The following is a 27,647-nucleotide window of genomic DNA, read 5'->3' as shown; positions in this document are numbered from 1 at the left end:
TACCTTAAAGCATATAACATATATGTGCATAAGATCTAATTATTTAGAGCAAAATATCAAATTTGTGGGTCAGCTGATATTAATTGTATTTGCTAGCCAAAAGATGTATAATATTAGTATATATTAAAAAATATACATTTTATTAATTTTTTTTTTTAAATTGACGAAAAGTACATATTTCTCAATTGTTTATATTTATAATTAATTTGGTATAAACACGACTATAAACGATGCCCTTCCCGCCATTTGTTCCCTACGCCTTCCCGATGCGAAGCGTGAAGAGAAAGAAGTGAGACTGTAGAACTGTACTTCAGTGCCATCAACTCAATCGCGATATCAATCTTTTCTCTTCGGTAGAATCGGCGCGTGTAGCTTTCAAGAAAAATGGAGGATAGGGTTCCGGCGACAGGGAGGCCGAAGCGTCTAGAAGCGGGTATTATTTCAAAAATCCGACTGGAAAATTTCATGTGCCATAGTAACCTCGAGATCGATTTCGGTGATTCCGTTAATTTCATTACTGGTCAGAACGGAAGTAAGTTCTCTCTTCCTCTTACTGCGTTTAAGTTCCGTTACGTTCTCATTTTCCCCCTTTACTGTAATGGAAATTGCATAAAGTCACTGAGTTCCGAGTACCTCTGCACCCACCATTATTCCTCTGTGAGAATGCACGCGGACTTAGTATAAATATTATTTTTTCAAAATTTATGTGGCCTAGTGGTCAATAATGAAGTAAGAGGAGAACCATAAAGTACTCAGGTTCAAATCCTGGCGGATGCAAAAAATACTACTTCTTCCATTCCAAAACTAAAATAAGAAAAAAATAATACTTTTGAATCTTGGAGTCTAAAATAAGCCATAAATATATGTGTGGATGTACATCACGTTTAAAGTTAAATTGTTCTTAAATAAGGAAGTATGATATTCTTTTTGGACAGACTGAAAAACAAGTATGACCCATAAATTGGGACAGAGGGAGTAGATGATTTCTTCCCATTTGCTTAAGCCTTAGTGGGCAGAGTTGCTCGGTATTTGTGCTGGTGGGAGACTGCAGGTGCCCGGTAGAATATTCGAGGAGCTAGCAATCTGGCCCAAACTCCACATTGATAAAAAAAGAGTCACTATTACATATTTTTTCTAGAATTAAAAGGCTAGTAGGTACACCGTGCTATTGAGTGCAGACTTGGTCAAAATTTGATTTGTTTATAATTTATCTGCTATTGCCTTAAAATCTAGTTTGCTTTGCAAAGCAGGAGTACAACTTCCCCAAATTCATTTTCCCCTAGTGTATGCGCACAGTCCTAATTGAAAATGCGCTCGTACTTGTCTGCTCTACCTGGGTGCAGGGAATTGCAGATAGGTGGTTCACTCTTAATTAGTGGGGTGTCAGGTTGGGATTAGAGTGGCAGTTTGAGGTGCACAGCAGAGGGAATCCTGTTGTCAGCCTTTAGTAGTTTAGTATATGACTTGAGACCGGCCCTCAAGAGTGTGGCCTAGAGGTTGATGAAGTGGGAGGAGAACCATGAGGTCAAAGTTTCAAAATCAAATCTAGGCAAAAACACTAGGTGATTTCTCCTCATCTGCTTAAGTAGAGTTACCTGGTACTTGCGGTACTTGTGGGAGGTAGCGTATATCCGGTGGAATTTTTCAAGGTGTACGCAAGCTGGCGCGTACATCGCCATCATAAAACAATAACTTGAGACCAAATAACTTAATTATTTTGGTTAAAGAAAAGTTTACTATGTGTGAATCATTGACTAAGTTGGTGTTTGCTTTCTTATCATTTCCATGATGTGGCTTGAGAGGATCTATTTTTAGTTTTTGTACTGGTTTTTGATTGGCGTAGGTGGGAAAAGTGCTATACTCACAGCATTATGTGTGGCATTTGGGAGCCGCGCTAGAGGCACACAAAGGGCCAATACACTAAAGGATTTTATAAAGACAGGCTGCAGGTTTGTTATTGTTTGATTCTTACCTCGTTCTGTTTTGCGAAGAAGCATTTACTGTCCTCTATTTGTGGATTGTGTTACAAGCTTTGAGATTATCTTCTGGTTTTAAATTACTGTTAGAACTTAGATCTGATGAAGATAAGCTTTAGAGGAAATGCCCGTCTGATGTGATTCATGGATAAACCAGAAAGTTAAATATAGATTAATATCTTCAGTATATACCCATGTTATGGAGGCTTGAAAGTCGAATGATTCTCTTCTTAATGTATCAAAAAAAGAAAACATTGAATGAGTATAGCCACTAAAATAGTTTTGTTTTCTTTCTATATGTAAAAAAAATGGAAACAAACAAATGGATTCATACAACAACAACAACCCAGTAAAATACCACCAGTGGGGTCTGGGGAGGGTAGAGTGTACGCATACCTCACCCATACCCCAGAAGGGTAGAGAGGCTGTTTCCGCGAGACCCTCAGCTCAGAGACAATAGATCCGTGACAACAACAGAAACCAGAAAAATAATATCAGCAACGTGAGAGACAACAAATAAATGGAAAAGCAGTGACACCGATATTATGCAAAATATGAAACACAACATAAACCGCTAGCAGTGCTAGACAAAACATTATCATACTAGCCAGTACAAAGAGGAAAACTGGGACAAAGAGGAAAACCGCTCGACTCCCCCTTAACATGTAACCCTAATGTTCTACTTCCACACCTTCCTGCCAAGAGCCATGTCCTCGAAAATCTGGAGCCGCACCATGTCCTGTCTAATCACCTCTCCCCAATACTTCTTAGGCCGCCCTCTACCTCTTCTCGTACCTGCAGGTGCCTGAACCATCTAAGCCGCACTTTCCACATCTTGTTGTCCATCGGAGCCACGCCCACCCTCTCCCGAATATCTTCATCCCTAATCTTATCCAGCCTAGTGTACCCGTACATCCATCTCAACATCCTCATTTCTGCTACTTTCAATTTCTGGATATGTGAATTCTTGACTGGCCAACACTCCGCCCAATACAACATGGCCGGTCTAACCACCGCTATATAGAACTTACTTTAAGTTTCGGTGACACATACTTGTCACACAGGACTCCAGATGCTAACCTCCACTTCATCCACCCTACCTCAATACGGTGCGTAACATCCCCGTCGATCTCCCCATCTCCCGGGATAATTGACCCTAGGTACTTGAAACTTTCTCTCTTGGGGATGACTTGTGAGTCAAGCCTCACTTCCACGTCCGCTTTCCCCATCACGTCGTTGAACTTACACTCCACAAATGGATACATAATATCATAGATTTATACCTGGGAATTTCTTTTATTTTCTTAATGAAGTAGGAAATACTATTCAGTCTGGTATTCATCTCATTATGCACCTTTCCTTTAGCAAGATAATCTAAGTTGAATTCTACGTTTGAGTTTCTACTAATGTGCTTATAAGGTGCTGCTAATTTGTATCTATTCACAGCCATGCCCTTGTTCACGTTGAAATAAAAAACCGAGGAGAGGATGCTTTCAAGGCAGAAACTTATGGTGACCTCATAATTGTAGAGCGCAGGATCTCAGAGTCTACCGGTTCTATCGTTCTAAAGAATTACCAAGGTTTTGTATTGTGATTTCAATAGCTCTTTCTAGTTGATAGAATATGCTAGTATCTATGAACATATAGAATATGTAAAAGGGCAGCAATCTAAAGTTATGTGATATTAGAAAGCTTATATCTTGCTTTTTACTGAAGATATCTGTTAATTAAGATGTTATTGTCTTGTGTGCTTGCTTATTTTTGTTTCCTGAGATGTTCTGTTGAGGAATTCTTTGCATTACAGAACTGAAGTAGTTGTTGGTTATTGCTTTTAAAAGATTTCTTGGTAAAGCAAGTTTTTAATCATAAACCTTTGTCCAAAGTCCAGCTGAACCTTGTTTTGTTCCTTGATTTTTCTTTTTTCTGAATTTGGTTTGGCAGTTTGTTAGGGTCTTCCTGAAGCACATTGATATGGAAATTCGTTTGAATCTCGTACTAGCTTTGCTCAACTGTATTTGGGAGTAATTTGTGTTGATATTGGTTGTGTGGCCTGATGAATTTACAATATACTAATTCTCTTTTTATCTGTGTCTGTTCCTCCTTTTAAGTTCCCAACTTTAGAAGTTTAATCAAATTCTCCTGAAATTTGAAGACCAAGTTGGACACCAAGCCGTGCAGCATTTGTGCATCATGTTTTCAGTTTCCAGTTCACAAATTCTAAATGATTGCTTTTCATGTCACATTTGATTATTCATTTAATAATCAAAGTTAAGAAAAGTTCATCAAGCTTCCAATTTATGCTTGTGGAGGCAGAGCTCAACTAAACTATGTTACCTTGCTTATTATCCTTGGCTCATTGGGCGGAGCTTGTCGATTTCATGCTGGATCTTCTTGTTTTTCCTTATCCTTTTTTCCTTCTTCTAATGGCATTTAACAGGTAAAAAGGTGGCTGCCAAAAGAGAGGAACTCCAAGAACTTATAGTTCATTTCAATGTGAGTGCATGCCTAGACAGAGAATTTGTTCTTAATTTTATTGGTGAAGCTTAAGCTTTACTTCTCCAAAACTGATAGACTTTTTAGTTTTTATTCCTTAATAAGCACGAATATGAGCAAGTGCAGGGAATCATTGACTTCTTTTTTAGGCCATTATAGAAATTAGGTGTTCAGTTATTGTGCATTTTATATTATGCAGATTGATGTGGAAAATCCATGTGTAATAATGAGTCAAGATAAAAGCAGGGAATTCTTACATTCCGGAAATGCCAAAGACAAGTTCAAGGTGAGGGGCTTAATTGCTAACATTATCAGGTGATGCTTGTGTAATTTGATCTTCCACTTGGTAGCCTTCTTTCTGCCGTGTTTATATTTCATTCTGAGTTTAGAGGTTGGCCAGCATTGTTCGTTGAACTTTGTCTTTTTCTGTTTCATATTTTTAGTTTATCAATGACTACTGCTTAATGGAGGGAGATCCTATTTAGCGATTAATCTGCCACTATCATGATACTTTGCAGTTCTTTTTCAAGGCAACACTACTTCAGCAAGTGGAAGATCTTCTGATTGGTATTGAGGATCAATTGAAAAATGCAAATGAACTAGTTGCTGAACTGGAGAAATCAATAAGTCCTATAGTGAAAGAACTTGATGAGTTGCAAGTAAAGATTAGAAACATGGAACATATAGAGGAGATCTCTCATCAGGTAGACTTGTTGAAGAAGAAATTGGCATGGGCATGGGTATACAGTGTAGACAAGCAGTTACAAGATAAAAGTAAACGGATTGAGGAGTTGAAAGGACGGATTCCCACATGTCAATCTCGAATAGATCAGCATCTTGTAAGTGCTCTGATCTTTCCCTGAGAAAGTTATGCTCAGAGTCATAATGCCTTTGTTATAACCATCTCTAGAAGCTTTCTCCTCTTCTGCATATGCTACCGGAGACTTCTTCATTTCTTTGCTGTAATGTTTATTAGTATGACAATCCTGCCCTTGTTAGAAGCGGCTGGCCTTAGTGCCTTTCTGGAGATGGTGCTATCCTATATATATAAGAAAGAAGTAGATAATAAAGAGTTGAGTGTTGTTGTTCTTATTATATTATCAAATGAGAACGAACATCAGTAAATATACAGCGGAGAGATAACATTTCTCAACCAACAACAAAAATAACGACCCAGTAAAATCCCACCAGTGGGGTCTGGGGAGGGTAGAGGGTACGCGGACCTTACCCCTACCCTGGAGGGGGTAGAGAGGCTGTTTCCGGGAGACCCTCGGCTCATAGACACTAGATCTGTAACAACACAAACCCGAAAACCTGAAAAACAATATCAGCAACGTGAGAGACAACAAATAAATGGAAAAGCAGTAACACAAATATTATGCAAAAGTGTGAAACATAACATAAATCGCTAGTAGTGCTAGACAAAACACTACCATACTCGCCGGAACAAAGAGGGAAATAGGGACAGAGGAAAACCGCTCGACTACCCCTTAACCTACAACCTTAATGCTCGACCTTCACACCTTCCTATCAAGAGCCATGTCCTCGGAAATCTGGAGCCGCGCCATGTCCTGTCTGATCATCTCGCCCTAATACTTCTTAGGCCGTCCTCTACCTTTTCTCGTACCTGCCAAAGCCAACCTCTCACACCTCCTAACCAGGGCATCTAGGCTTCTCATCTGCACGTGCCTGAACCATCTAAGTCGCGCTTCCCGCATCTTGTCCTCCACCGGAGCCACGCCCACCTTCTCCCGAATATCTTCATTCCTAATCTTATCCAGCCTAGTGTGCCACACATCCATCTCAACATCCTCATTTCTGCTACTTTCATCTTTTGGATATGTGAATTCTTGACTGGCCAACACTCAGCCCCATACAACATGGCCGGTCTAACCACCGCTCTATAGAACTTACCTTTGAGTTTCGGTGGCACATTCTTGTCACACAGGACTCCAGATGCTAACCTCCATTTCATCCACCTTACCCCAATACGGTGAGCAACATCCCCGTCGATCTCTCCATCTCCCTGGATAATTTCCCCTAAGTACTTAAAACTTTCTCTCTTGCGGATGACCTGTGAGTCAAGCCTGACTTCCACGTCCGATTCCCTCTTCACATCGCTGAACTTACATTCCACATATTCTGTCTTAGTCCTACTCAACTTGAAACCTTTAGACTCCAGGGCCTGCCTCCATACCTCCAGTCTCCCATTAACGCCGCTTCGCGTCTCATCAATCAGAACTATATCATCAGCGAACAACATACACCATGGCACCTCTCCTTGGATAAGGTGTGTCAGTGCGTCAATCGCCAGGGCAAATAAGAACGGGCTTAGGGCAGATCCTTGGTGTAACCCCATTACCACCGGAAAAGGCTCTGAGTCATCCCCCACAGTCCCAACCCGAGTCATAACTCCATCATACATATTCTTTATCGCCGTAATGTAAGCCACCGGCACACCTTTTGCCTCCAAACATCTCCAAAGGACGTCCCTAGGGACCTTGTCATACGCCTTCTCTAGGTTAATAAACACCATATGCAAATCCCTCTTCCTATCCCTGTATTGTTCCACCAACCTCCTGATAAGGTGGATAGCTTCCGTAGTAGAACGACTCGGCGTGAACCCAAACTGGTTTTCCGATACAGACACCGCCCTCCTTATCCTCCTTTCCACCACCGTTTCCCAAACTTTCATGGTATGACTTAGTAATTTGATACCCCTATAGTTGTTACAATTCTGGATATCCCCTTTGTTCTTGTACACCGGAACCATTGTACTCCATCGCCACTCATCAGGCATCCTCTTCGTCTTGAAGATAACATTAAACAACTCAGTCAGCCACTCCAAGCCTGCTCTACCCGCATAATATATCTCCAAAACTCTACTGGAATCTCGTCTGGTCTGTCGCTTTGCCCCGACTCATCTTACCAATCGCACCCACGACCTCCTCAACAATGAATTTGAATAATTATGAAAGAAAATTGAATTTTTCGATTGATCTTTCCGCTATTGTCAGACTTCTGTTTCTTTCTTCCTTATGGATTCCTGAAGTAACTAATCTTCCCCTTCCTCGTGTGTAGTAACGTGTTGACTAGTATGCTAAAGAGCTAGCGTTGGATATTGAGATAAAGAAAGATGATCCATCATCTTTGGTTGCATCCCCTGCCTTTGATCTTGTTTCCCCTGGTCTCTCCTACTTCAAAAATGGCAAGTAGCGTGATAACCATTGTCCAGCCATTTTCTTCTGCTTGATCTGCACTGGCTTCAGTGGCTGCTTCAACTTTGTCTTTTTTCTGTCAGGCAGATAGAGCAGAAAGGTTATGTTTACTCTTGGGAGTAGGAATTTCAATGGCCCTTTATTTAACTTTTATGTCTTTGGTTTATCCGAACTTCTCAGGCTGGTCCTCCTGTTGTGAGTTAATGGTTATCCAGGCAAAATTTTGTGCTGCCTTCGAATGGGCGTTTTCTGCTGAAAGCTTGGTTCATTTTTTATTTATTATGGACTTAACTAGCTTTTGGCCTTGCCTGTGGACCTACTTAATCGATGTTTAAAACACCCTACTGTACTTGCTTCCTCTGACAGTATGAATATCTTGTCCTTGCCTTGACTGTGGGGCCATCTGCACTGCTAATGGCTTCTTCAGGGTTTTCCGGATAGTTTCTTGCAACCAGCTCTCTGTTTTGGCTGCAACCTGTTTTCCATCATGGTATTGTTGTGGTTCAATGGGTTGGGCACAATTTCGCTCCTCTCCACCAACAACCAAATACTGTTAAACAAAACATTCCGTCGGCTATTATAACAGATTTAGAATGGCTGACTCGTCCATTCCAAGTGAGTAGTTTCACTCGACATGTCTGCTCTTCCACTAATGTGACAGCAACATCAAGGAGTCTGTCACACAACTCAACTATTCACCGTAACTGGTCAGTCGTAAGCCAACAATGCAAACAACAACAACAAACCCAGTGTAATCCTACAAGTGGGGTCTGGGGAGGGTAGTGTGTACACAGACCTTACCCCTAGCTTATAGAGGCTGTTTCCGATAGTCGTAAGCCAGCAATGCGTCTTGCAATAATCTCCTTTTATCTCCTTTGCACATTTCAACCTCCTTGGAAAGGCTTGTGGTCCACGAGGAGGAATGGGTCCCCCAGCTGCCAATGTCCTTGTCCAGTACCCATTTTGCCTAAATGTTGATGGATTCGAACAGTACAACAGCTTCCTTAGTGGAGAAACTCTCAAATTGGGCTGAGACGTGCTATTGCCTTTTCTACATGTGGATATTGTCTCTCAGGCGGTACAACTTGCTTGTCAATGTTCTGACTAGACTTGCTTTAAGAACTCTTTTCTCCTTTCTACTTCATCAATAAAGCCTGAGCATATGAAGTAGGCGTTTGGACAATATTTTGTTGAAGTTAAAGAAAGGCTTTTTGAAATTGAAGTTGAAATTAAGTTTGTGGAAGTTGAAGTTTTGTTTGGGAATGAACTTCACTTGAAAATAAGAGGGTGATTTATGATTGGAAATCATTATTTCACTTGAAACACCCCTCAAACTAGCAGTTCAGTATTTCAAATAAACGTTCATGCAAATACTGATGTCTAACCAGTATTTGCAATACTGATATATTTGTATATGACGAAACAAGTTCGGGTCTTCATTCTTTCCATATTGCATTTTCCTTCTAAATAAAGAGTTGGCCATGCTGTCATAATGGTGCACACAGTGTATGTGATTTTTTCTAGTCTGATTCAGTGGTTTCTCTTATTCTTTTCTCCTCTTGTTTTTCAAAGATTAAATATCTATATAGCTAGAAGGAATTAGGGTATACAGTCTCTCTCTCTCTCCCCCAAAGATTCATCTAGCTTGAGTCAAATACAAGATAGGTAAGATATTGTTGCTATTCCTTTCTGTACCAACCTCCACTAGTTTGGGATTGAGGCGTTGTTGCTGTTATTGATCTCTTTCTGTACCAAAGTCATAGAAGTCTTAGTGGTTAGGCGGTTACGGTAATTTTACTTGTGACCAGAAGGGAACATTCACTATTTGTCGTTTGTATTCTGTGGTGAAACTTTTGTTTGTGACTGTATTTTCTACCCTTCTCTTTCTCTTCTTGCATAGTTCATTTGTTACTTCACATTGCTTGATCATATGATGTCTTATTCCTAGAAAAGCACTAAGCAAACTTGGTTTGGATGACAGAGGAAGATGGAGGAATTGAACGATCAGTTGACCAAGAAGAAAGCTCAAATTGCTCATTTGATGGAAAAGACATCTGAGGTGAGGAGGATGACAGAAGAATTGAAGCAGAGTCTTTCTTCGGTATGTGAGCACTTCTCATATAATTCCTTTTCTGATTTGGATAGTGTTATTTGATAAGTATGATGATTGAATGATTGTTTTGTTGTCATCCTAGTTTTCAGTTTTAGCTGACTCCCAATTCTGCTACTCTTGTTCTTTGTACAAAAACAACTATGCCTCAATTCCAAGCTAGTTGGAGTCGGCTATATGATCCTCATTATCCATGTTCATCCTTTTAGACCCTGTTTGTTATACTGAAAGAAATTTGTTCCTTTCCTTTGTCTCCTTACATATTGTCCATATATAGTTGGGAAATTAAGTAATCAGTATGTATGTATAGATCACCTTCGGTTGTGAACTATTAGTACAAAGTACTTGCCATGTGTTGCTCCTTCGGCTGCGTATTTCCTGCTGAAGATGACTGAAAGCTGTATATATTCAAATGCTCTTTCTCTACTTCTATCTTGATGGCAAAACTTTTCTTTAATATGTGAATTTCGTTTGTTAGGCTACAAAGGAAAAGCTTGAGCTGGAGGAGGAGTGGCATCGTAGAGGTAATTACATCCAAAAGATGGCAAAACGGGTCAAGATGCTTGAACAACAAATACATGATGTGGATGAGCAGAATATTAGAAATACACAGGTTCACTACAGTGATTTTCTGTACCTCTGCGAATTGATACTCTATTTAATTAGTTCTCAGTACACCCTGGTATTGCAAACCTAGAAAGAAAGTCTGCTCCTTATAGAAATGAATGCAAGCTCTTTCTGACCTATTCTTTTATTTCGATCCTTCAGATATTCCTTTCAGCCTTTCTTGGTGTGATTTGGTACCTAGTTTAACTGTAGCTTTCCAGTATTTAAGCTAACAATAGTAAGTCTACTGTACAGTATGGAATTTTCACTGTACTATCTCAGAGGGCAGGGACAGATGGGTGAGGCTTTCTTATGCTATATGCTGACTTTGAGGCTAGCTAGTAATAATGACGCAAAACACCTCTATTTTACTGCCAAGTTGTGATCATCCAAAAAGGTCGTTCTCCATGCACCTCTATTTTACAGCCAAGAGTTTTGTGATCACCCAACAAGGCCGCTTTCCATGTCTGGGGCTAATGCAGAAGCTATAATTTGTAGACATTTCTCGTGTAAGCGCTGCAATTTGGGCAGAAATGTTGAAAGTGATTTTGACCTCAATAAATCTGCTCGTTCTTGAGCCGATGGTCTATCTGAAACAACCTCTCTACCTTCACAAGGTAGGGATAAGGTTTGCGTACACGTTACCCTCCCCAGACCCCACTTGAGAGATTACACTGGGTTTGTTGTTGTAAATCTGCTCATTCTCTATTAGTAGCATAGCCTTTTGATATAAAAATGATACTCTGACGTGTTTCCAGCCAGGTGAAAAATTTAGTTTTTCAGATAATGTCTGTGCCTCATAAAAGCTGTTACTGTAATGTTCGGTTCCATTGTGTATTCTGGTGTTGAGATAAAAAATAGTCATCCAGGATAAATGTGTGTTCCATTGAATTCAATTCTTCAGCTGACTAAATGTGGGGTTTATGTATATCTTGTGGAAATGATTTACATGCTTCTACGTTCCAATTTACTGTAGGCCGAAGAACATGATATGGAGGTGAAACTGGAGGAGTTCCAAGCTGAGGTTGATAAGGCTAATGCTGTATTTCAAAGGTCATAGGATTTTATGTTTAAGAAATATTTGATTGTGTTACTGCTTGACTGCTTCATGAGTACAGTTCCTTTTTTTTGAGAAATTACTCTTGATCCAACTGAAATTTTGAAGCTGTAATATGCAGGTTGAAAAATGAAGAAGTTACCTTAATTGAGAAAATCAATCAGGCGAAGGATCAGATAAGCAGTATTGTTCATGAGGTATGAAGATATTAGCTGATTTTCCTCTTTTGAACAAGCATGCCAGAGTATGAGGAAAGTTTTCCTGACTTTGATAACCTTGTTGATTAATGCTGTGTTCTTTCTTACATCCTTTGTAACAAGACGTTGTAGTTCTACTGTCACGATCCAAAATTGGCTGATTTTCCTAGTTTTTATTTCCATTTTTCTCTTAATTTTCATTTTAGGTGCAATTTATATCTTTTGCTTTGGGAATCTTGGTCTTATACTATTATTTTTGGGTTCTTTTAGATTGAAGAGAATGACAAGAAGGATCGTGACACACGCTCTCGCATTCGTGAGTTTCAACTTCATAAAAGCAACAAGGTATCTTAGTTCTATCTGTCAAGGGTTGTTCTTTATTCATCTTAGCTTGCTTGGAGGGAGAAATTCATTTTTGCAAAGTTCTTAGGTTCCCCAACTCTAACAATTGATACCTTAGTGGTCTTCCAAATTTTATTAGTTACTTGGGTTTGTATCTTGACACTGTCATATGATTTTCTATTGACCTATTGTTAAATGGTAAATGAACCATTTTATTTACCACTTTCAACAATAGTTTCAAAGATCATCAGATAGAATTGTATATTGGCTGTCAAGAGCTCAAATATAGAGACATACGATAGCTAAGAGAATTAAACATAGGACAATATATATCTCAGTGACGTATAACGCCATCTTTTACAATCACTCCTTTGTTTTTTATTCTTATCTTTGTTGAATGAATGCAAAGAGCACCTCAATATTCTCTCTGATTTTTCTTGTGTCTTCTCTGCCTTCTGTTTACATTTGCCATCTTTATCGTATTATAGCAATAAGCTATGCTTTCATCATTTACTAAAAGATCTTCTCTGTCTGTGTGTTGTTCAATTGATGTTAATAGACTGAGGATGGAAACTTGGCATGACGATAGCCATATACATAAGCAAGCAGAACTGTTCTACAGTTTCTGTTGTTTTTTATTCAGCCATCTGTGGAGTTTTTCCTGTTTTCTTATGTATTAACATGACAAGAAGATTAATATTCCAAATCTCACTTTAAGAGGAAGTTTCTGATTTTTTTAACTGTGCGGTTAACACGCAGCTTAACTTAATATAATACCCAACAGGGTTGGAGGCTAGAGTTTAGAAGATATTATCAGGATTGTGAAATATTGACAGAACATCCTGTTAATTGGAAGAACCGAAGAGGTCAAGGAACTAACAGCTGAATATAACTTCATATCCTTGATCTTGGGAGTAAAAAGTTGTGGGTGATTCTCAGTGAAGCCTTATTACCATGCATTGCAAGGAAATGAAGTCACTGTGACTGTCCTTGGAGATGATATGGGAAAACAAACCGTCTATTTTTGCAGTGTATAAGTGCAACACCATTATGGAATATGGAGCATGTTACTTTAACTTTTCTGATATCAAGTGGTTGATACCAAGATCTCTGAAGGAAGTGCTTTTGAGCTGGTCAGGTTGGAGGACTGAAAGAATTTGGCAATATTCGAAATAGAACTCGGATGCATTTTGTGGATCTTTTGGAAGGAGAGGAACACTACGTGCTAACAGAAGGGAAGCAAAACACACTCAAATGCTTGTGTGTTTTAACTTCATCACGCAACATGACAGATGTATTCGGTTCACTTATCTATAAAAGTAAAAGAAAAAGAAAACAAAGATGTATAAAATATCAACTCCATTCTTGGAACTCTTAACTCTCTAGGATCTATGGGAGAGTGGGGTTCGTGCACTTTTTTAATCTCAATGTAAATAGTCAGCACCTCCTTGGTTTTTATTCAATAATTTAATACAATCATCGACGTACAAATGGAGGGAGCTTTCTCTAATCAATAAAAAGAGAACAATGTCTTTTTATTGAAGACTTTTTTAAATCATAGGTTATGCCTTGTTGTCAATTTAAGGTGTAAAGATGATAGTAAAATAAATGAAATTTTATTGTGATTCACTTTTGGTTTCAACATAGATGCCCCGGTGAGTAGGTATGAGAGGCTAGCCATGGTGGGGCTGAGGAGAGGTAGGGGTAGGCCTAATAAGTATTGGGGAAATGTGATTAGGCATGATGTGGCGCAACTTTAGCTTATTGAGGACATGACCCTTGATAGGAGGTTGTGGAGGTCGAGAATTAGGTTAGAAGGTTAGTAAGTAGTCGTGTGTGTCTCCTTTCCATAACATAGCTTTAGTATTAGTCTTATATTTTTCATTTTCATTCTTCCGCTTCGGTTATTATCATCTTATCTTGCTGTTTTATTGCTTCTTTTCATACGGGGGTCTATCGGAAACAATCTCTCTACCTTCTCATGGTAAGGGTAAGGCTGCGTACACTCTACCCTCCCTAGACCCCACTTTGTGGGATTACACTAGGTTTGTTGTTCTTCTGGTTTGTGGTCCACCTCTGGCAACATAAGAATCTGTATAAGAATTTATACGGAAGCAAAAATTGAGGACTTATTTGCATTTCCTAAATCATTATTTTGTCTTTGTTTCTCTGCAAACCTTTGCTGTTTGTACTAATTTCCTTTTCTCAGGTTACAGCCTTTGGAGGAGGTAGAGTGATGGGCCTTCTGGAGGTTATTGAAAGGCATCATAGAAAGTTCAAGAGGGCGCCGATTGGTCCAATAGGTGCTCATATGGTATGTGATGGATAAAAATTATGGTACATCTATGGAGTATCTCTTGTCCTGTTTTTCTTGTCCGAGCTTACAAGCAACTGAAGACTGATTCTTTTGTCATTTCCACAGTCAGATACGCTCATTATTCCATTATAAATGTTTCATTATTCTCTCAGTTTGTTAGGGTTATTTACTTTTACAGTTGGCCATCAACATCCGAAGATGATGGAATGTACCAAGTGGAAAAAATTGGACAAAAGTGGTGAATCATTTAGATTGTTATGTACCTTAGAGTTAAGTATAATAGTTAACTAAAACATTGTGCTAAGAGGGTGAATCTGTTAGATAGTTATGTAAAGAAGATTAGACTTAAATGCAATATAGTTTATTATATGTGTCTACCTTGGGTAAATGTTAATTTGTACATTAAAACGATTTAGGCCTATGGCATTGGAACTCTCATGCACTCCTCTCAACTCTTTCGCCGCTCTCTTATTCTCATGGCATCTATCAATCAATGAAATGTTTGAATAATATTCCTACAAGTATGGTCTTATATACGTGCTTCTTCAGCAAAAAATAGGATTACTGTCCTTCAATTTGGAACCCTCAGCATCATTCTTTACATGCTACTTTACTACCCAAAAGTCATGCTAGAATTGGCATTTCTTTCAGCTTTTAGGATCTACAGTTTGCCTGCCTCACCTCTTGTCCATATTTCTTGCAACAACCTCATGTTTTGTGTTTTGTCCCAAAGCTCCATTCTAAGAACAATTCCACCTGCCACAATTCAAGTGAGAACTCAGTCATTGTAGCTTCACTAAGAATCAGACAAATTGTTATATAACATATCCAAATGAAGCCAGCGGATTGCACAAAAGAACAAAAGCTAACCTATTGTTAATATAGTTCAGAAGAAAAGTAAGCTCATTTGTTTGAAGGATTTCCAGACTCGGATAGGTGTTTGTAGCTAGGTATACCCTCTATCCTCTTAGGCATTTGTAACTGATAGCAAATCTCCTTTATAGTCGAAAAGGGAGATTTTTGAGGGAGCATATCATATACTTGATTGTTAGTTTGTATTTGAACGCAAGCATAGAAAGAGGCATGTACCCAAAAGGAGATGTGCTTGGTTATTGCAGGTAGATCTATCCTCTCATCCAGGGAGCCTTTTTTTGGCAAATTGTGCAATTTATGTATAGTGTTTAATACTTTCGTCAATTCTCGTCATTTAAATCCTCCTCAACCTCTGTTCTTATGTCAATTCATTCTACTGAAAAGTGAAACCAAATTAAAATGTAAGGTGATCGCTTCTGTGAACCAAGCTTCAAACAGCTGCCTGTCTGCATTTTCTAGGGGAAATGCATGCTACAGAACATAGAATGGAGCTCATCCTACCTTTGGATGAAATACTGGAAACCCTCTCCTCAATTAACTGTATCTTTTACCGGGACCACTCCCAATATGCTTTCCATTTATGTATGTGAATAGGTATTCGACTTGGCCTCCTTGCTACTCTTTAGTTCACTTGTCCTGAGATTCTGTAGTATAACTGTGTCAGATCTACACGAGACGCCCTCCCATAATCACAGTTCTTTGCCCATGCCCTTTTAATTTTTTCCCCATATTATTCTGCCTTCCATGTAGTATAAGTGGATCTGTGGTGTCTTTTGTTTTCTATTTCCTTTATTGGTTTTAACTGCATATGCAATTAATATGTTTAGCTTTCTTGCTTGTTTAACTTTTGAGAGCCCATGCTAAACATTTATCAACTTGTTATTGCAGACCTTGATTGATGGTGACAAATGGGGTATTGCTATTGAAAGTGCCATTGGCTCGCTGCTTAACGGTTTTATCGTAACAGATCATAAGGATTCCCTTTTATTAAGAGCTTGTGCAAGGGAAGCGAATTATAATAACTTACAGATTATCATTTATGAGTTCTCTAGACCAAGGTAATGATCTTGCTCTATATGTTTGATGTATGTATGTATGTATGTATGTATGTATGTATGTATGTTTGTGTGCGCGCGCGTGTGTGTATTGTTAGGGGTGATTTATGCCCTTACACATCGTTGATGACAATGTATACCAGTCACTTCTGGGTAGATAGATACTTTTCTGGTTTCTGATAAAGCTTTTGCTTGTATTTGTTGGTGTAGGTTGAACATTCCCGATCACATGCTTCCCCGGACTCATCATCCAACTGCAATTTCGGTTCTACGTTCTGACAATCCTACCGTACTAAATGTCTTGATTGATGTGGTAAAGTTGCCATTTCTGTGGGTAAAATTATTCTTACCAAAGCTAAGCTGTTCTTTAGTTTTATAGCTTCTTACTGATCATACTAAGCGGTTTCGAGTTCAGATTTAATTTATGTGTGGACAGATGATTGCCAATTTGCAGAAAACTCTTTTTATTTTCATATCGATTATGATTATGATAGCTTGGCTTATCCCTGGCGGTCAAGTTCACAATTCCTTTTTTCATTATTCTCCTCTCTGCTGGGGTTTCTCTAAGTTTTTAGTCACGATTTGGGTTCTTATTTATTGCCATGAACTTCAGACTATTTTCCAGTCTCTTGTGTTGATCTTTTGTCACTGTTACATCTGTATTTTTCTGTTGTTTAGGTTAGTTATGCTGATTATGCCTTGATGTTTCCTTTCTCTTGTTAGGGTAATGCTGAGAGGCAAGTGCTTGTTAAAGACTATGATGCTGGAAAAGCAGTTGCTTTTGAGCAAAGGATTTCAAATTTGAAGGAGGTTTACACTTCTGATGGGTACAAAATGTAAGATTATGTGGTCTCTCATATGCCGCTCAATTTAGTATCTTCATGCTTAATTGCTTTCCTGTATTCCTGTGAGTAACTTCCTCTTCAAGTTATTGGCTAGGTTGTACATAGTTCGTGTATAGATTCATCAAGTACTTGGCGGACGAAATTCATCAAGTTCGTGTATTAATTAAATCTATGAATTGACTTCCATCGTTTATTTTGTGTGGAGCTGTTTAGGATGACTAACCCGATGCTCTAAACCTGTCCAAAATTTTGAAGTATCCATTCCAACGACAGCAAGTCTGGCAAGAGGTGTTTATTTCATGGAGAACTGTGGCCATCATTTTAATTCAAGATGGTTTAAAAATTATAGTTTGCATTTTGTGAGCCTTAATTGATCTACTTTACTCTTTTCGCATTGCTTGGTTTAGTATTGGCTAGGATAGAACAGTACATTTTGCACTGGCATGATTAACATACTCTAAACTTCCTAGGTTTTCTCGGGGTTCAGTCCAAACTATTCTTCCACCAATGAAGAATGTGAGGAGTGGACGTCTTTCTGGTTCATATGACAATCTAATTAAAACTCTGGAAAGCGAAGCATCTGAGGCACAGATGAAAGCTCGACAAACCAGGGGTATGAAGAGGAGTATTGATGAAGAGCTTCAAGGACTCCAAGATAATTTGCAAAGCGCTAAGGTATTGATATTTTAGCTAAGTGTTCCACCAGAATAATAGCTTTTACTCCCTTTCTAAAGCTGTTACACGTTTCACTTTGGTTTTACTTATCATAATCAAAGTGTTTTCCCTTTCTTCAGTAGTTATTCAAGTTTCACTATATTCCTTCCTTTTTGTGGGTCAAGGAAGATTTATGGCATCCTCAAATTGAGATCTAGCACCTTCAGATTATTCTGCAAAAAAGAATGCTTGCAGCTTGTGCCTCGCCAGAATAGTTCCATGTGACTGATCATTTTCTTGACAAATCAGCTAACATTCAGAACATGATAAATTAGAGTATCTTGTAAACCAAGTATAATTAACTTGTCTCTGTAATTTATTAGTTGTTCGAATATATTGAAAATTTGCCTCATTTTATGATATCTTTAGATTGTCCGGACAACTCCTCTTTCTCTGGTTGTTTGAAAACATCTGTGTGTACCCACATATATATGGGAAAAAATGTAATTTGATTACCTAGTTATAAAGAAATATATTTCCCACAGCCACTTGAAGAATATTTGGGAATGTGAAAACCGCAGGACACAGGAGGATCCATTGCTAAGCTTTTAATATGCTTTTCATGGATGGTTCTTTCCTGAATCAAACAACCGATTTAGGTACAACAAGAAACCTTGACTTGCTGTTATTTTTTCTTCTCACAGAGGTTTGCTGCCTCATCGAGAGTAAAACAATGCTAAACCCTCTAAAAAGATAAAAACAGGAAAATATGTACTTATGCTACAGAGAAATTGGTGATACTCTCATCTAATAGGGTGCGGTATTCTTTCTGGCTCATTTATATGGTCAAGTCATCAAGACAAAGGTGTTCTTGGTAGTACTACTGACTGTCATCCATGTTCTTTTGGATTTTGATCCATATTGCTCCTGAATAACTTGCTATAATAAACTTTCTTTTAACTAGTTCTGGTAAGACTAATTCAGACCGATATATGCGAGTGAGGCTTTCTAAGTTTCGAATGATATGCCCAACTATTGATTTAACCAGTTTCTCTGCTCCTGCAGAAGAGGCGCCATGATGCAGAGCGCGTTTTGAGGTCCAAGGAGTTTCGCTTGCAAGATTTTAAAAAGTCATATCTTGCAGAATCTAGCTCCACCGCTGTATCAACAGTAGATGAGCTTCACGTCGAGCAGTCGGTCTGTTCCTCTTTCCATCCTTCTCCACTAAAAATTGCACTTCGGTTTCTGGGTCTTCAGTTTCAAATTCAATGTTTTCTTGATCTTTTAGATGGTATTCCACTATAGTTTATATTTTCTTAAAACTATGTACAGAAAATCCGTGATGAGATACATGAAAGAGAAAATTCATTGGAAGAGCTTCAATTGAGGCTGAGTGAAGCCGACACCAAAGCTAATGATGTCAAAATATCCTTTGAAAATTTGTGTGGTATGCCATTTTTGCTTCCTTTGTCAGGTTGGAATATCTCCAAGTATATTCCTTCTATATATGCCATTTAGTAAAAGCTCTTCCATTCTGGAACTGTAGAATCAGCAAAAGTGGAAATTGGAGCCTTGGAGGAAGCAGAGCGTGAGTTAATGATGATTGATAAAGATCTAAAAGACGCAGAATTGGTTCAGTCCTACGTTTCTTATTTTTATTGACACTTCATATTTATTTTTTCACGCATTGTGATGTTTAATTAAATTCATGGATGTATTACAATTTAAACTCTTATTTCAGAAGAAGAATCATTATGAAGATGTAATGAGTAAGAAGGTTCTTTCCCAACTCAAAGGCGCAGAAGAAGAATATCAGGAACTTGAGCACAACCGTAGGGTATGAATAGTTGCTTATATTCATATGAATCCTATGAGCACTGACTGGGGTTGATTAAGAAATTATTTATTGTAATACTTACCAAAATTAAAAAATATTTATAATACTCCATTATCGCTTGTGAAGTTCAACTAGTTAAATATTGGCCAGAAAAGCTTGATAAAGTGCTAAACACAAAGGTTCTTAATTAATTAGGATATTTATAGTATACTGGTTGACACTTTTGGCTTTCCTAGATCCTTTTCCTATTGTAATGCATTTGCATTTGTGAGTTTATGATGTTTTCGACTTTATATCATTCTAATTTGGTTTTTGGGCCTGTACGTTTTGATTTTTACTAAAATTTTTTAGTTACTATTAGGAAAAGAATATTGTCGGATTCCTTCCAACAAAATCTATTTTTAAGAAGCATATTCATTGCACTTAGAAGTTAGAACTGCAAGTACTTGAGATTTTTTTAATAAAATTATTCGTCTTATATTCTGAATTTCATGAAATCACTTAAATGGAGAGATTCAAATTAAGATAGGCATGGAATTAACCAGAAGTATACTTTTGGTACATTGCTATATTTAGAGATTGATTATTAGGGATTTGGATCAGTTACTGGTAGACCTATGTACTTAGGTATTTTTGAGTAAGACACTTATTTTAAAGTATGAGATTCCATGAAAGGCTTAAGTCTTAGCATCCGTGATTAAGTATATTGTATAATTAGTCAAAATGGTAAAGGGAAGTATTAACATAAGGAAAACTATGACCACAAATATTTTCAGCATTTACATTAGTAGTTTGTTAGTTGCTCACTGCTTGTCCCCCCTCTCCATGGTCTACCTTATTGGCGCATCTTTCTCTCTCTCTCTCTCTCTCTCTCTCTCTCTACTCCAGTTTCCATTTCATGTCACAGAAAGCATCTTATATTACCTTGCTTTAACTGTATCCCTGGCTGCAGGAGAGCTACAAAAAAGCTTCAATCATTTGTCCTGAAAGTGAAATCGAGACTGTAGGAGGCTGTGATGGAAGCACTCCGGAGCAATTAAGTGCCCAATTAACTAGGCTAAGTCAAAGACTTCAGCAAGAGAGTCGGAGGTAAGGACTTGACTGTATTTGATTGGCTACCAATTCAATCTCATTTATGAAACTTCTTTGCAGACATCCAGAGTCTATTGAGGATCTCCGCATGTTGTACAACAAAAAAGAACGCAAAATTTTAAAAAAGCAGCAAATGTACAAAGCATTTCGCGAGAAACTAGGTGTAAGTTACCTCCTTTTTGGCTATAATCCAGTCTCCTCCATCTGGGAAAAATAAAATTTGTTTTTGGCTCATGGAGAGATTATAATGAAGGACTTCATGTGGTTACAGAGGCTTAACAACGCATCTCTAGTTGCATTGTATGTGAAAACCAATCTGATTTTGCTTTGTCATCATCTTAGAGTACTAAGATGTTAAATTTTGTTTTGCGAAGAAAAGTATGCAATGCTCATATGAAGGATTTGTTTCCCACGGAATCTCGGTGCTGTATCCTAGTAAGGAGGGTAAGCTTTCATGGAAGACGTCATGCTTATAGTTTTCAGAGGTTTTCCTTGTGTTATTGATCTTTAATTGAGTACAGAGGGATGTTAGTGGGGGGAAATAAATTTTGCCAAAGTTGTGTAACATCCTCAGAAGAAGGCAATTTGCTTAAAATCTCAGCAAACGAACTTTTCATACACCGGTTTGCAAGTTGGGCATGTGCGCATCTTTGCGCCAACTTGAGGGGAGTGTTGACCAGCTTAATTGTGGGAGAAGAATAGTATTTTAATTACTAGCTTGATTGTAGGAAGATTGTGTCCTAATTAGCTGTAACTAAATGTTCAGTTGGGTGAAAGGGTCAGGAACGAGATTGTCTTCACTGAAGATCTTTCATTGCCTAGGCAAGTTAGAGCTTACTTGAAGCAATAACAGGGTGGCTTTCCAAACTTCAGAGTTAGGCCAAAGAAGAGTCTTCTGTGTTAACCATGGAGGAGTTTAAGTATGTTATACACTTAAACTGTTTAGCTTTGTGCTTTATAGTTGGCTGTTCAAATTTTGTAATGGAAGAGTCCTCCCATATCTTAGCTACATTTCTTCTGCATTTTTTGCATAGGAATGACTAGAATCACCTTTCATCATGCTCTGGAGGCTATGGTCTATCTCCTCCTCCATGTACTTTTGTTGTTCGATTTATGTATAGGTTAGGGCTATTCCTAACCACCCACCAACCTAATGGATCTTTTGACTTAAAAAAGATATTCTTTTATTATTTTCTTTCCTAGTATAACTGCATAATACTTTTATATAAATACCCATATACTTGGGACGTAAAATATACTGAAATACAAAAAAAAGCTCTTACTAATTTGGCCCGAAAAAAGATGATCCAAAAAATTAATGAATTTAAAAAGGTTAAAAATAATTTTATTATTAAAAAATGCCATGTGGACTGAGGTTTTGGGGGGGGGGGGTGGGGGGTCAAAGCTATCAAATAGAGTCTAGAGGGTAATTAGGACAGAAAATAATTCAGGGCTGCACCGAATAAACAGTGCCAAGTTCAGGGGTTGATATATGCCTTATTTTTCCTAATTCTTCCAACCAAAGGACCTTTTATAGGTTGTGTTTTTTTTCCTCATACAGTTTAGTGGTATTCCATAGGTCGAGTCTCAATTCTTATTTTGAATTGCATTTATCTTTGTTTTGGTGTTTTCTGCTTTTATACTTGAGTGCTGTAAACAGATAATTGTTGGGGTCTTGTATAAATTATACGCTGCTATTTCTAGATACTTGCTATTTGATTACCTACTAAGTGATTGTTCAAGATTGATTAATGAAAATTTTACATTGAATTCGCAGCTTATCTATGAGTTGATTGAAATGACTAGAAAGCTCACCATCTTAATATAAAGTGTCTTGACCTCCAATTTTACTTAAGTTTCTGGCTCACAGTAGAGTTGGTTAGGCAATAACTCCTTAAGATAAATGTCATAATTGTTAGTTTAGTAGTAGCAATTCAGCCAGTATTCATGACATAAGGGGAACCATGCTATATATCAAATCACTGACGTTTCTTCTTAATACTTACCTTTCTTATTGCTTCGTCCAATATTGATACTCATTTTCATTTGATGTTCTTTTACCTGCTTGTTTTGTGCTAATATAATCCATCTTGTGTCTTGACTTTCTGTTTTGTAAGCGTTATCTAATAGAAACCTTCCTAAACGTACTGTCAGGCATGCCATAAAGCCCTCGAGCTACGATGGAGTAAATTCCATAGAAATGCAACTCTCTTGAAGCGCCAATTAACATGGCAGTAAGATCTGTCATTTACTTATCCATCTTATTTATGATTCTTCATTGGTAGTCCCTTCATATCTCAAATTTCTTGTTTGCTAATTTTGCGTTAGATTTAATGGCCACTTGGGTAAGAAAGGGATCAGTGGGCACATCAAAGTTTGTTATGAAGAGAAGACCCTTTCGATAGAGGTGACTTGAACTGAAATGACATGGTTCTGTTTGCCTAGGCTAGTCATCCAATATTATTATTACTATTATGTTAAACTGATTCTTAAAAGTTTAATTTTTGTTTCTGCCTGAAATCTTCTGCAGGTAAAAATGCCCCAAGATGCATCAAGCAGCAGTGTTCGCGACACACGAGGACTTTCAGGTTTCCTTCTCATTCTTTACAAATACTTGGAAAGTGAATGCAAGAAACAACGGGCAAAAGCCCTAGTGCAAAAAAGTTGACTGTTAAAGTCCCTTTTCTCAAATTTGTATTTATACTCACACCACAATTAATCAACTGGGCCTTAATTCATAAATAGTTGGGTCCGCATTGTGATGGCATGTCGTAGTGGTTTGGGAAAGAGAAGTATTTTTAACACCTTGAGAAAGAAACTTTAGATCATTAAATTGATGGGGAACTGGTTTGTTGCTTTTAATCCCTGAAGTTCAAAAGATTTTCTATCTAGATAGCGGCAGATACACTATGAATAGTTCACACATAGAGGATATACTGAGAGGTCTCATATGATTATTTGGTTATGTCCTATGTGAACTAAGTAGATGGCACATTTGAACTATTCTATCTTGGCTCATTTACGGCAAGCATCATTTAAGTGTAAATCGTTACTTCTAGTAACGTAATACTGTCATAATCAACACAACGTTGACTTGTAAAAAATAATAGTAATAGTAGTAATAATAATAATGATAATAATAAAAATCTCAACACAATGTGGAGTTAGCGAACAGTCTAACAGACGCTTTCTTTCGGCAAAAGCCAGCCCCGTTTCCAGTAATCTTCCATTGTTTTCTCAAATCCAAGCTGAGATACTTTAAGAAAGTGTGTTTTGGGTGAGAGATCGCTGTTGATAGAGTAAAAACTTGGAGATTCAAACAAGAAACCAGTGCCATATATAGCCTTGTTGCGATTTGTTTTTTAAAATAAATAAATAAATAAATAAATAAATGTGTGTGTGTGTGTATATACATATATATATACACACATACATTATTAGTTAGTGTTTTTTGCTAGTTTTTTCTTTCTTTCTATATTCTGTGAGTTTAAGAAAAAGCAGTTGCGGTTGCTGCCATTTTCTTTTTTGAAATGTCGATTGCACTAGGTATGGGGCTCAATTTCCAGCTTAGTGAGGGTTGTTTGTTGTTTGAGCTGTAATTCTGCTATTTTTGGTAATAATATTCTTTATTTACCGAAAAAATGCCAATTGCTGATTGAAAGATTGTGCTTTTTTCTATTTCCTTTTTTTGGAATTTTCATTTTTTGATGTTGTAAAGATTTTGAAGCTTGATTTGCTCCAACTGCGGGATTCACATTCCATTGCCCATTTGTATTTGAATTAGTTTTTGATGTAAAAAAAAAGAGTATTCTAGCGGTGTTAAGGAATCAGCTGTTAAACTGTTGCTGAGACAGAGATTAGTATTAACCAAATAATACCAAGGGTGTAAGGGGCATGGCCTTCTCTCTACCTTCTAAATGAATAGGAGTTTCATAGCAGAAGATATGCCAGAAGGTTACTGTCAGAATGTAAATTTCAGTTCCTGCTATGTTACTAGCAGTGTCACTATTTACAGTAACGAACTAGTAACCGTAGATAGAGTATTTGGACTTGGTCAATGGTACCTGGTGCTATTTTTTGGAGTTTTTGGAATGAAAGGAACCGTAGATGTTTTGATGGGATTTCAACTCCCAACCACACTCTTAAAGCCACTGTTTAATTAACTTATTTAGTTGGTTCAATCAAGCCCCTATAACTAGTGTTGAACTATTTCTGGATTTTGTCTGCTCCTTAGTTGTCCTGTAAGTTTTTGTATATGAGCAGACAAATACCTTTATGTTGTAATTTTTGCTATGCATCTTCTTGATGCCATTTAATGAAATTTCCTTACTTCATCAAAAAAAAAACGTTACCGTGTTTAAATCTCCGTTTACCCTGCCAGTCGTTAGTTTCTGCCTGTTGGAATTTTAAAATAAAATAATAGCTAAAACATTACTGAGACATACGTTTATTCTATTAATTTCATTCCTCTTGCAGCGTTTGTTATTTTTGTTCTTTCCGTAGGGATATGGAGTTATGGACTCGATGCCTTCGTTGAGTATCCTGGTTATTTAGATCCGATGTGAAACTATTTTGCTTTTGTTCTGATGTAAAATCAGGGGGAGAACGTTCTTTCTCAACTTTGTGCTTTGCACTTGCTCTTCATGAGATGACTGAAGCTCCGTTTAGAGCAATGGATGAATTTGATGTATTTATGGTGAGTTTTGCAACATGGCTTCTTTTCTTACTAATTAGGAAATACCCCCCCTTTTTTTTTAATTTGGAGAAATTGCAGTTTTGGTTCTTAGTTACTGCTTTATTCCGGTTTAGCCTGTATTATTCACTTGAGCACATTTTGATGTTTAATTAAGAAAAATGTGCAATTTTAGCCCCTCGCTCGTTGAAACTAACAGATGTTTTAATGGACATCAACTTGTTCTACACATTTGTGCTTTCAACTTCAAATTAACCGGAATCTGAAATATGCTTCTAATTGTCAAATTTCGCGCCATCATCTTTTGCGTTGTCATTTACTTCACCTTTTGTTAGTCTTCTTCTAAAGCCTCCAAATAGAGATCCAAATGACTTAGAGAATGCAACTGGCCTTCAAGGGCAATTGCAGTATACAAGCACGATGCCAGAGCGGGTCTGTCCTTTGTTGGTAGTCTCCATGTTCAATACAAAAGCCATCATCAGTGTAATAAACCTATTTTCCTACCTCGCTCCAGGCTCAAAAGAAACATAGAGTTGGGCATGACAAGTACATACACATCTGGTGTATGTTGTTGATAGATACATTAATTACGATTTTGATGGAGGGCAGTGAATGAAGCCTAAGGGATAAAGAGCTTCGTCAGAAGAAGGAACTCAATAAGCTATGTTGAAAGCTGAAGGAATTTACTGTCAGCTAGTGAATATCTCCGACTACTTGTTGCCTGTAATGTTCAGATGGTAGAAATGGCATAATATTCATAACCATATCTCTTCAAAGCTAAGTCACAGTTAGGACACAAATTGGTGTTCTGGATATTTGTTACTTTTATTGACATCTAAACCATGAAATTGCTGACTCTTCATTTAAAAAAGGTTAATAAGAAGTCTCTTTCTCTGTCAGATAAATGAATGAAAGCACTTAGATGTCTTTTAACTATTCACAGTTTGTCCACGATAACTTCCATATATCGTCAGGGATCACAATGGATGGATGATTATGAATATTTATATTATTCTGATAATAATGAATATGGCTCAAATGGAGTAATGCAGATGCTGCTAAAGGATTGTGAGACTTTAAAGTGTTCTTATGTAGATCATATCCTCATCAATTAATGGCACCCTCATGTATATGAGGATGGATGGATCTTTTGGTGCAATCATGGTGGGGGTGAACTATTGTAATGGAGGACTGGTTTACAATCATTTGTTCCTAATCGTGCACAAGACGGGCATTCTATTTGTTTAAATTTACTAATCGGTTATGCATCTATAAATCCTTATTCTAGTGGATTACATGGGAACATGTTTAGTTGCACTTTACATCGTAGAGAAACAGTCTATTGGTTGCAATCTTTAACTTTCCATTAATGTACAGGATGCCGTTAGCAGAAAAATCAGTCTAGATGCTATCGTGGATTTTGCATTGGCACAAGGATCACAGTGGATATTTATTACCCCTCATGACATCAGGTAATGAAAGCATGGATAAATATTGTCTATTAATCCAGCAGCCTGAGTCTTTGCTTTGCCTTCGGTATACTGCTTGCTTAATTTGACTTATTTGAAACATGTATAATGAGTATATGTCTCTTCAATTTTTCCGTTCTCCCTTCGGAGTCTAGTAAAGTTAGTTCTTTTTATAATACTGGTTTATTATCAAGCCCAATCTAAAAGATTTTCCTTTTTGTCATCAGTCAGCATAAAAACTTTCGTCTGACTAAGTGCGTCTTTTTGAAAAAGGAAAAGTTGAAAAAGAGTGGGATAATTGTTATTTTCCTATACTGGTTGGAGTGGATGCATCACTGTAATATAGCAAGCATTTATTTATCTCTTTACTTTGAATTGGTTGCAATGTTGATCCATCAAACATTCTTTTGTATTCAGTATGGTGAAGCAGGATGAGAGGGTAAAGAAGCAGCAAATGGCGGCTCCTCGTGCGTGATTGGTTTTGCATTTTCTTTTTGTGGGAGATGATTATTTTGGGGATTTCAGGTGGGCATGAAGAAGAGTTCGCTAGTAAAAGCGGTCTTGTTTTACTAATCTTTGGCTTAACATGTCCTAAATAATTCACAGTTAAATACACTTTATGGAAGTTAACCTACTACCATTAGAAATTCTAGTGAAATGTAAAACTAGAAGGTGAGTTTATAAATTTAATGTGTTCTATGTTTAGTCTTGTTTCCAATTTTCTTATTGAGGTACCATTGGTTTTTCCAAGTCCCCTAGAACAAAGCCAAGCTCACACTGTCCTATGTATATAAGTAGTCTTTTAGCACGTTT

At 37.6% G+C, this 27,647-nt stretch overlaps 1 protein-coding gene across 2 annotated transcripts; it reads left to right on the top strand.

The window, feature by feature from the left end:
• Nucleotides 1-220: 220 nt before the first annotated feature.
• LOC107786915 (structural maintenance of chromosomes protein 6B) lies at nt 221-27,539 on the top strand. Of its 2 annotated transcripts, none has more exons than XM_016608428.2 (28): nt 221-532; nt 1,844-1,949; nt 3,423-3,556; nt 4,414-4,469; nt 4,669-4,755; nt 4,988-5,308; nt 9,669-9,788; nt 10,276-10,410; nt 11,380-11,456; nt 11,582-11,657; nt 11,928-12,002; nt 14,209-14,313; nt 16,078-16,247; nt 16,455-16,557; nt 16,968-17,080; nt 17,560-17,764; nt 18,809-18,940; nt 19,076-19,190; nt 19,290-19,375; nt 19,485-19,580; nt 20,533-20,669; nt 20,733-20,835; nt 22,827-22,906; nt 23,001-23,079; nt 23,203-23,260; nt 25,271-25,368; nt 26,743-26,837; nt 27,252-27,539. In XM_016608428.2, the coding sequence occupies exons 1-28, from the start codon at nt 385-387 to the stop codon at nt 27,307-27,309; spliced, it is 3,168 nt and encodes a 1,055-aa protein (XP_016463914.2). In that variant the 5' UTR covers nt 221-384; the 3' UTR covers nt 27,310-27,539. The 2 variants fall into 2 exon arrangements, with proteins under 2 accessions (XP_016463914.2, XP_016463913.2); XM_016608427.2 differs by having other exon boundaries at nt 16,455-16,578.
• Nucleotides 27,540-27,647: the final 108 nt, after the last annotated feature.

The sequence above is a fragment of the Nicotiana tabacum genome, chromosome 11 (genome assembly GCF_000715075.1).
Source record: "Nicotiana tabacum cultivar K326 chromosome 11, ASM71507v2, whole genome shotgun sequence".
In the NCBI taxonomy this organism is placed as follows: Eukaryota; Viridiplantae; Streptophyta; class Magnoliopsida; order Solanales; family Solanaceae; genus Nicotiana; species Nicotiana tabacum.
This window is presented reverse-complemented; position numbering and strand designations above follow the sequence as displayed.

Bases quoted from the DNA above. Each gene is read 5' to 3' on its own strand.
- LOC107786915 (XM_016608427.2), top strand. From the start codon at position 385: ATGGAGGATAGGGTTCCGGCGACAGGGAGGCCGAAGCGTCTAGAAGCG. The intron at 1,950-3,422 runs GTTTGTTATTGT...ATCTATTCACAG, and splicing joins TTTATAAAGACAGGCTGCAG to CCATGCCCTTGTTCACGTTG. The intron at 11,457-11,581 runs GTCATAGGATTT...TGTAATATGCAG, and splicing joins GCTAATGCTGTATTTCAAAG to GTTGAAAAATGAAGAAGTTA.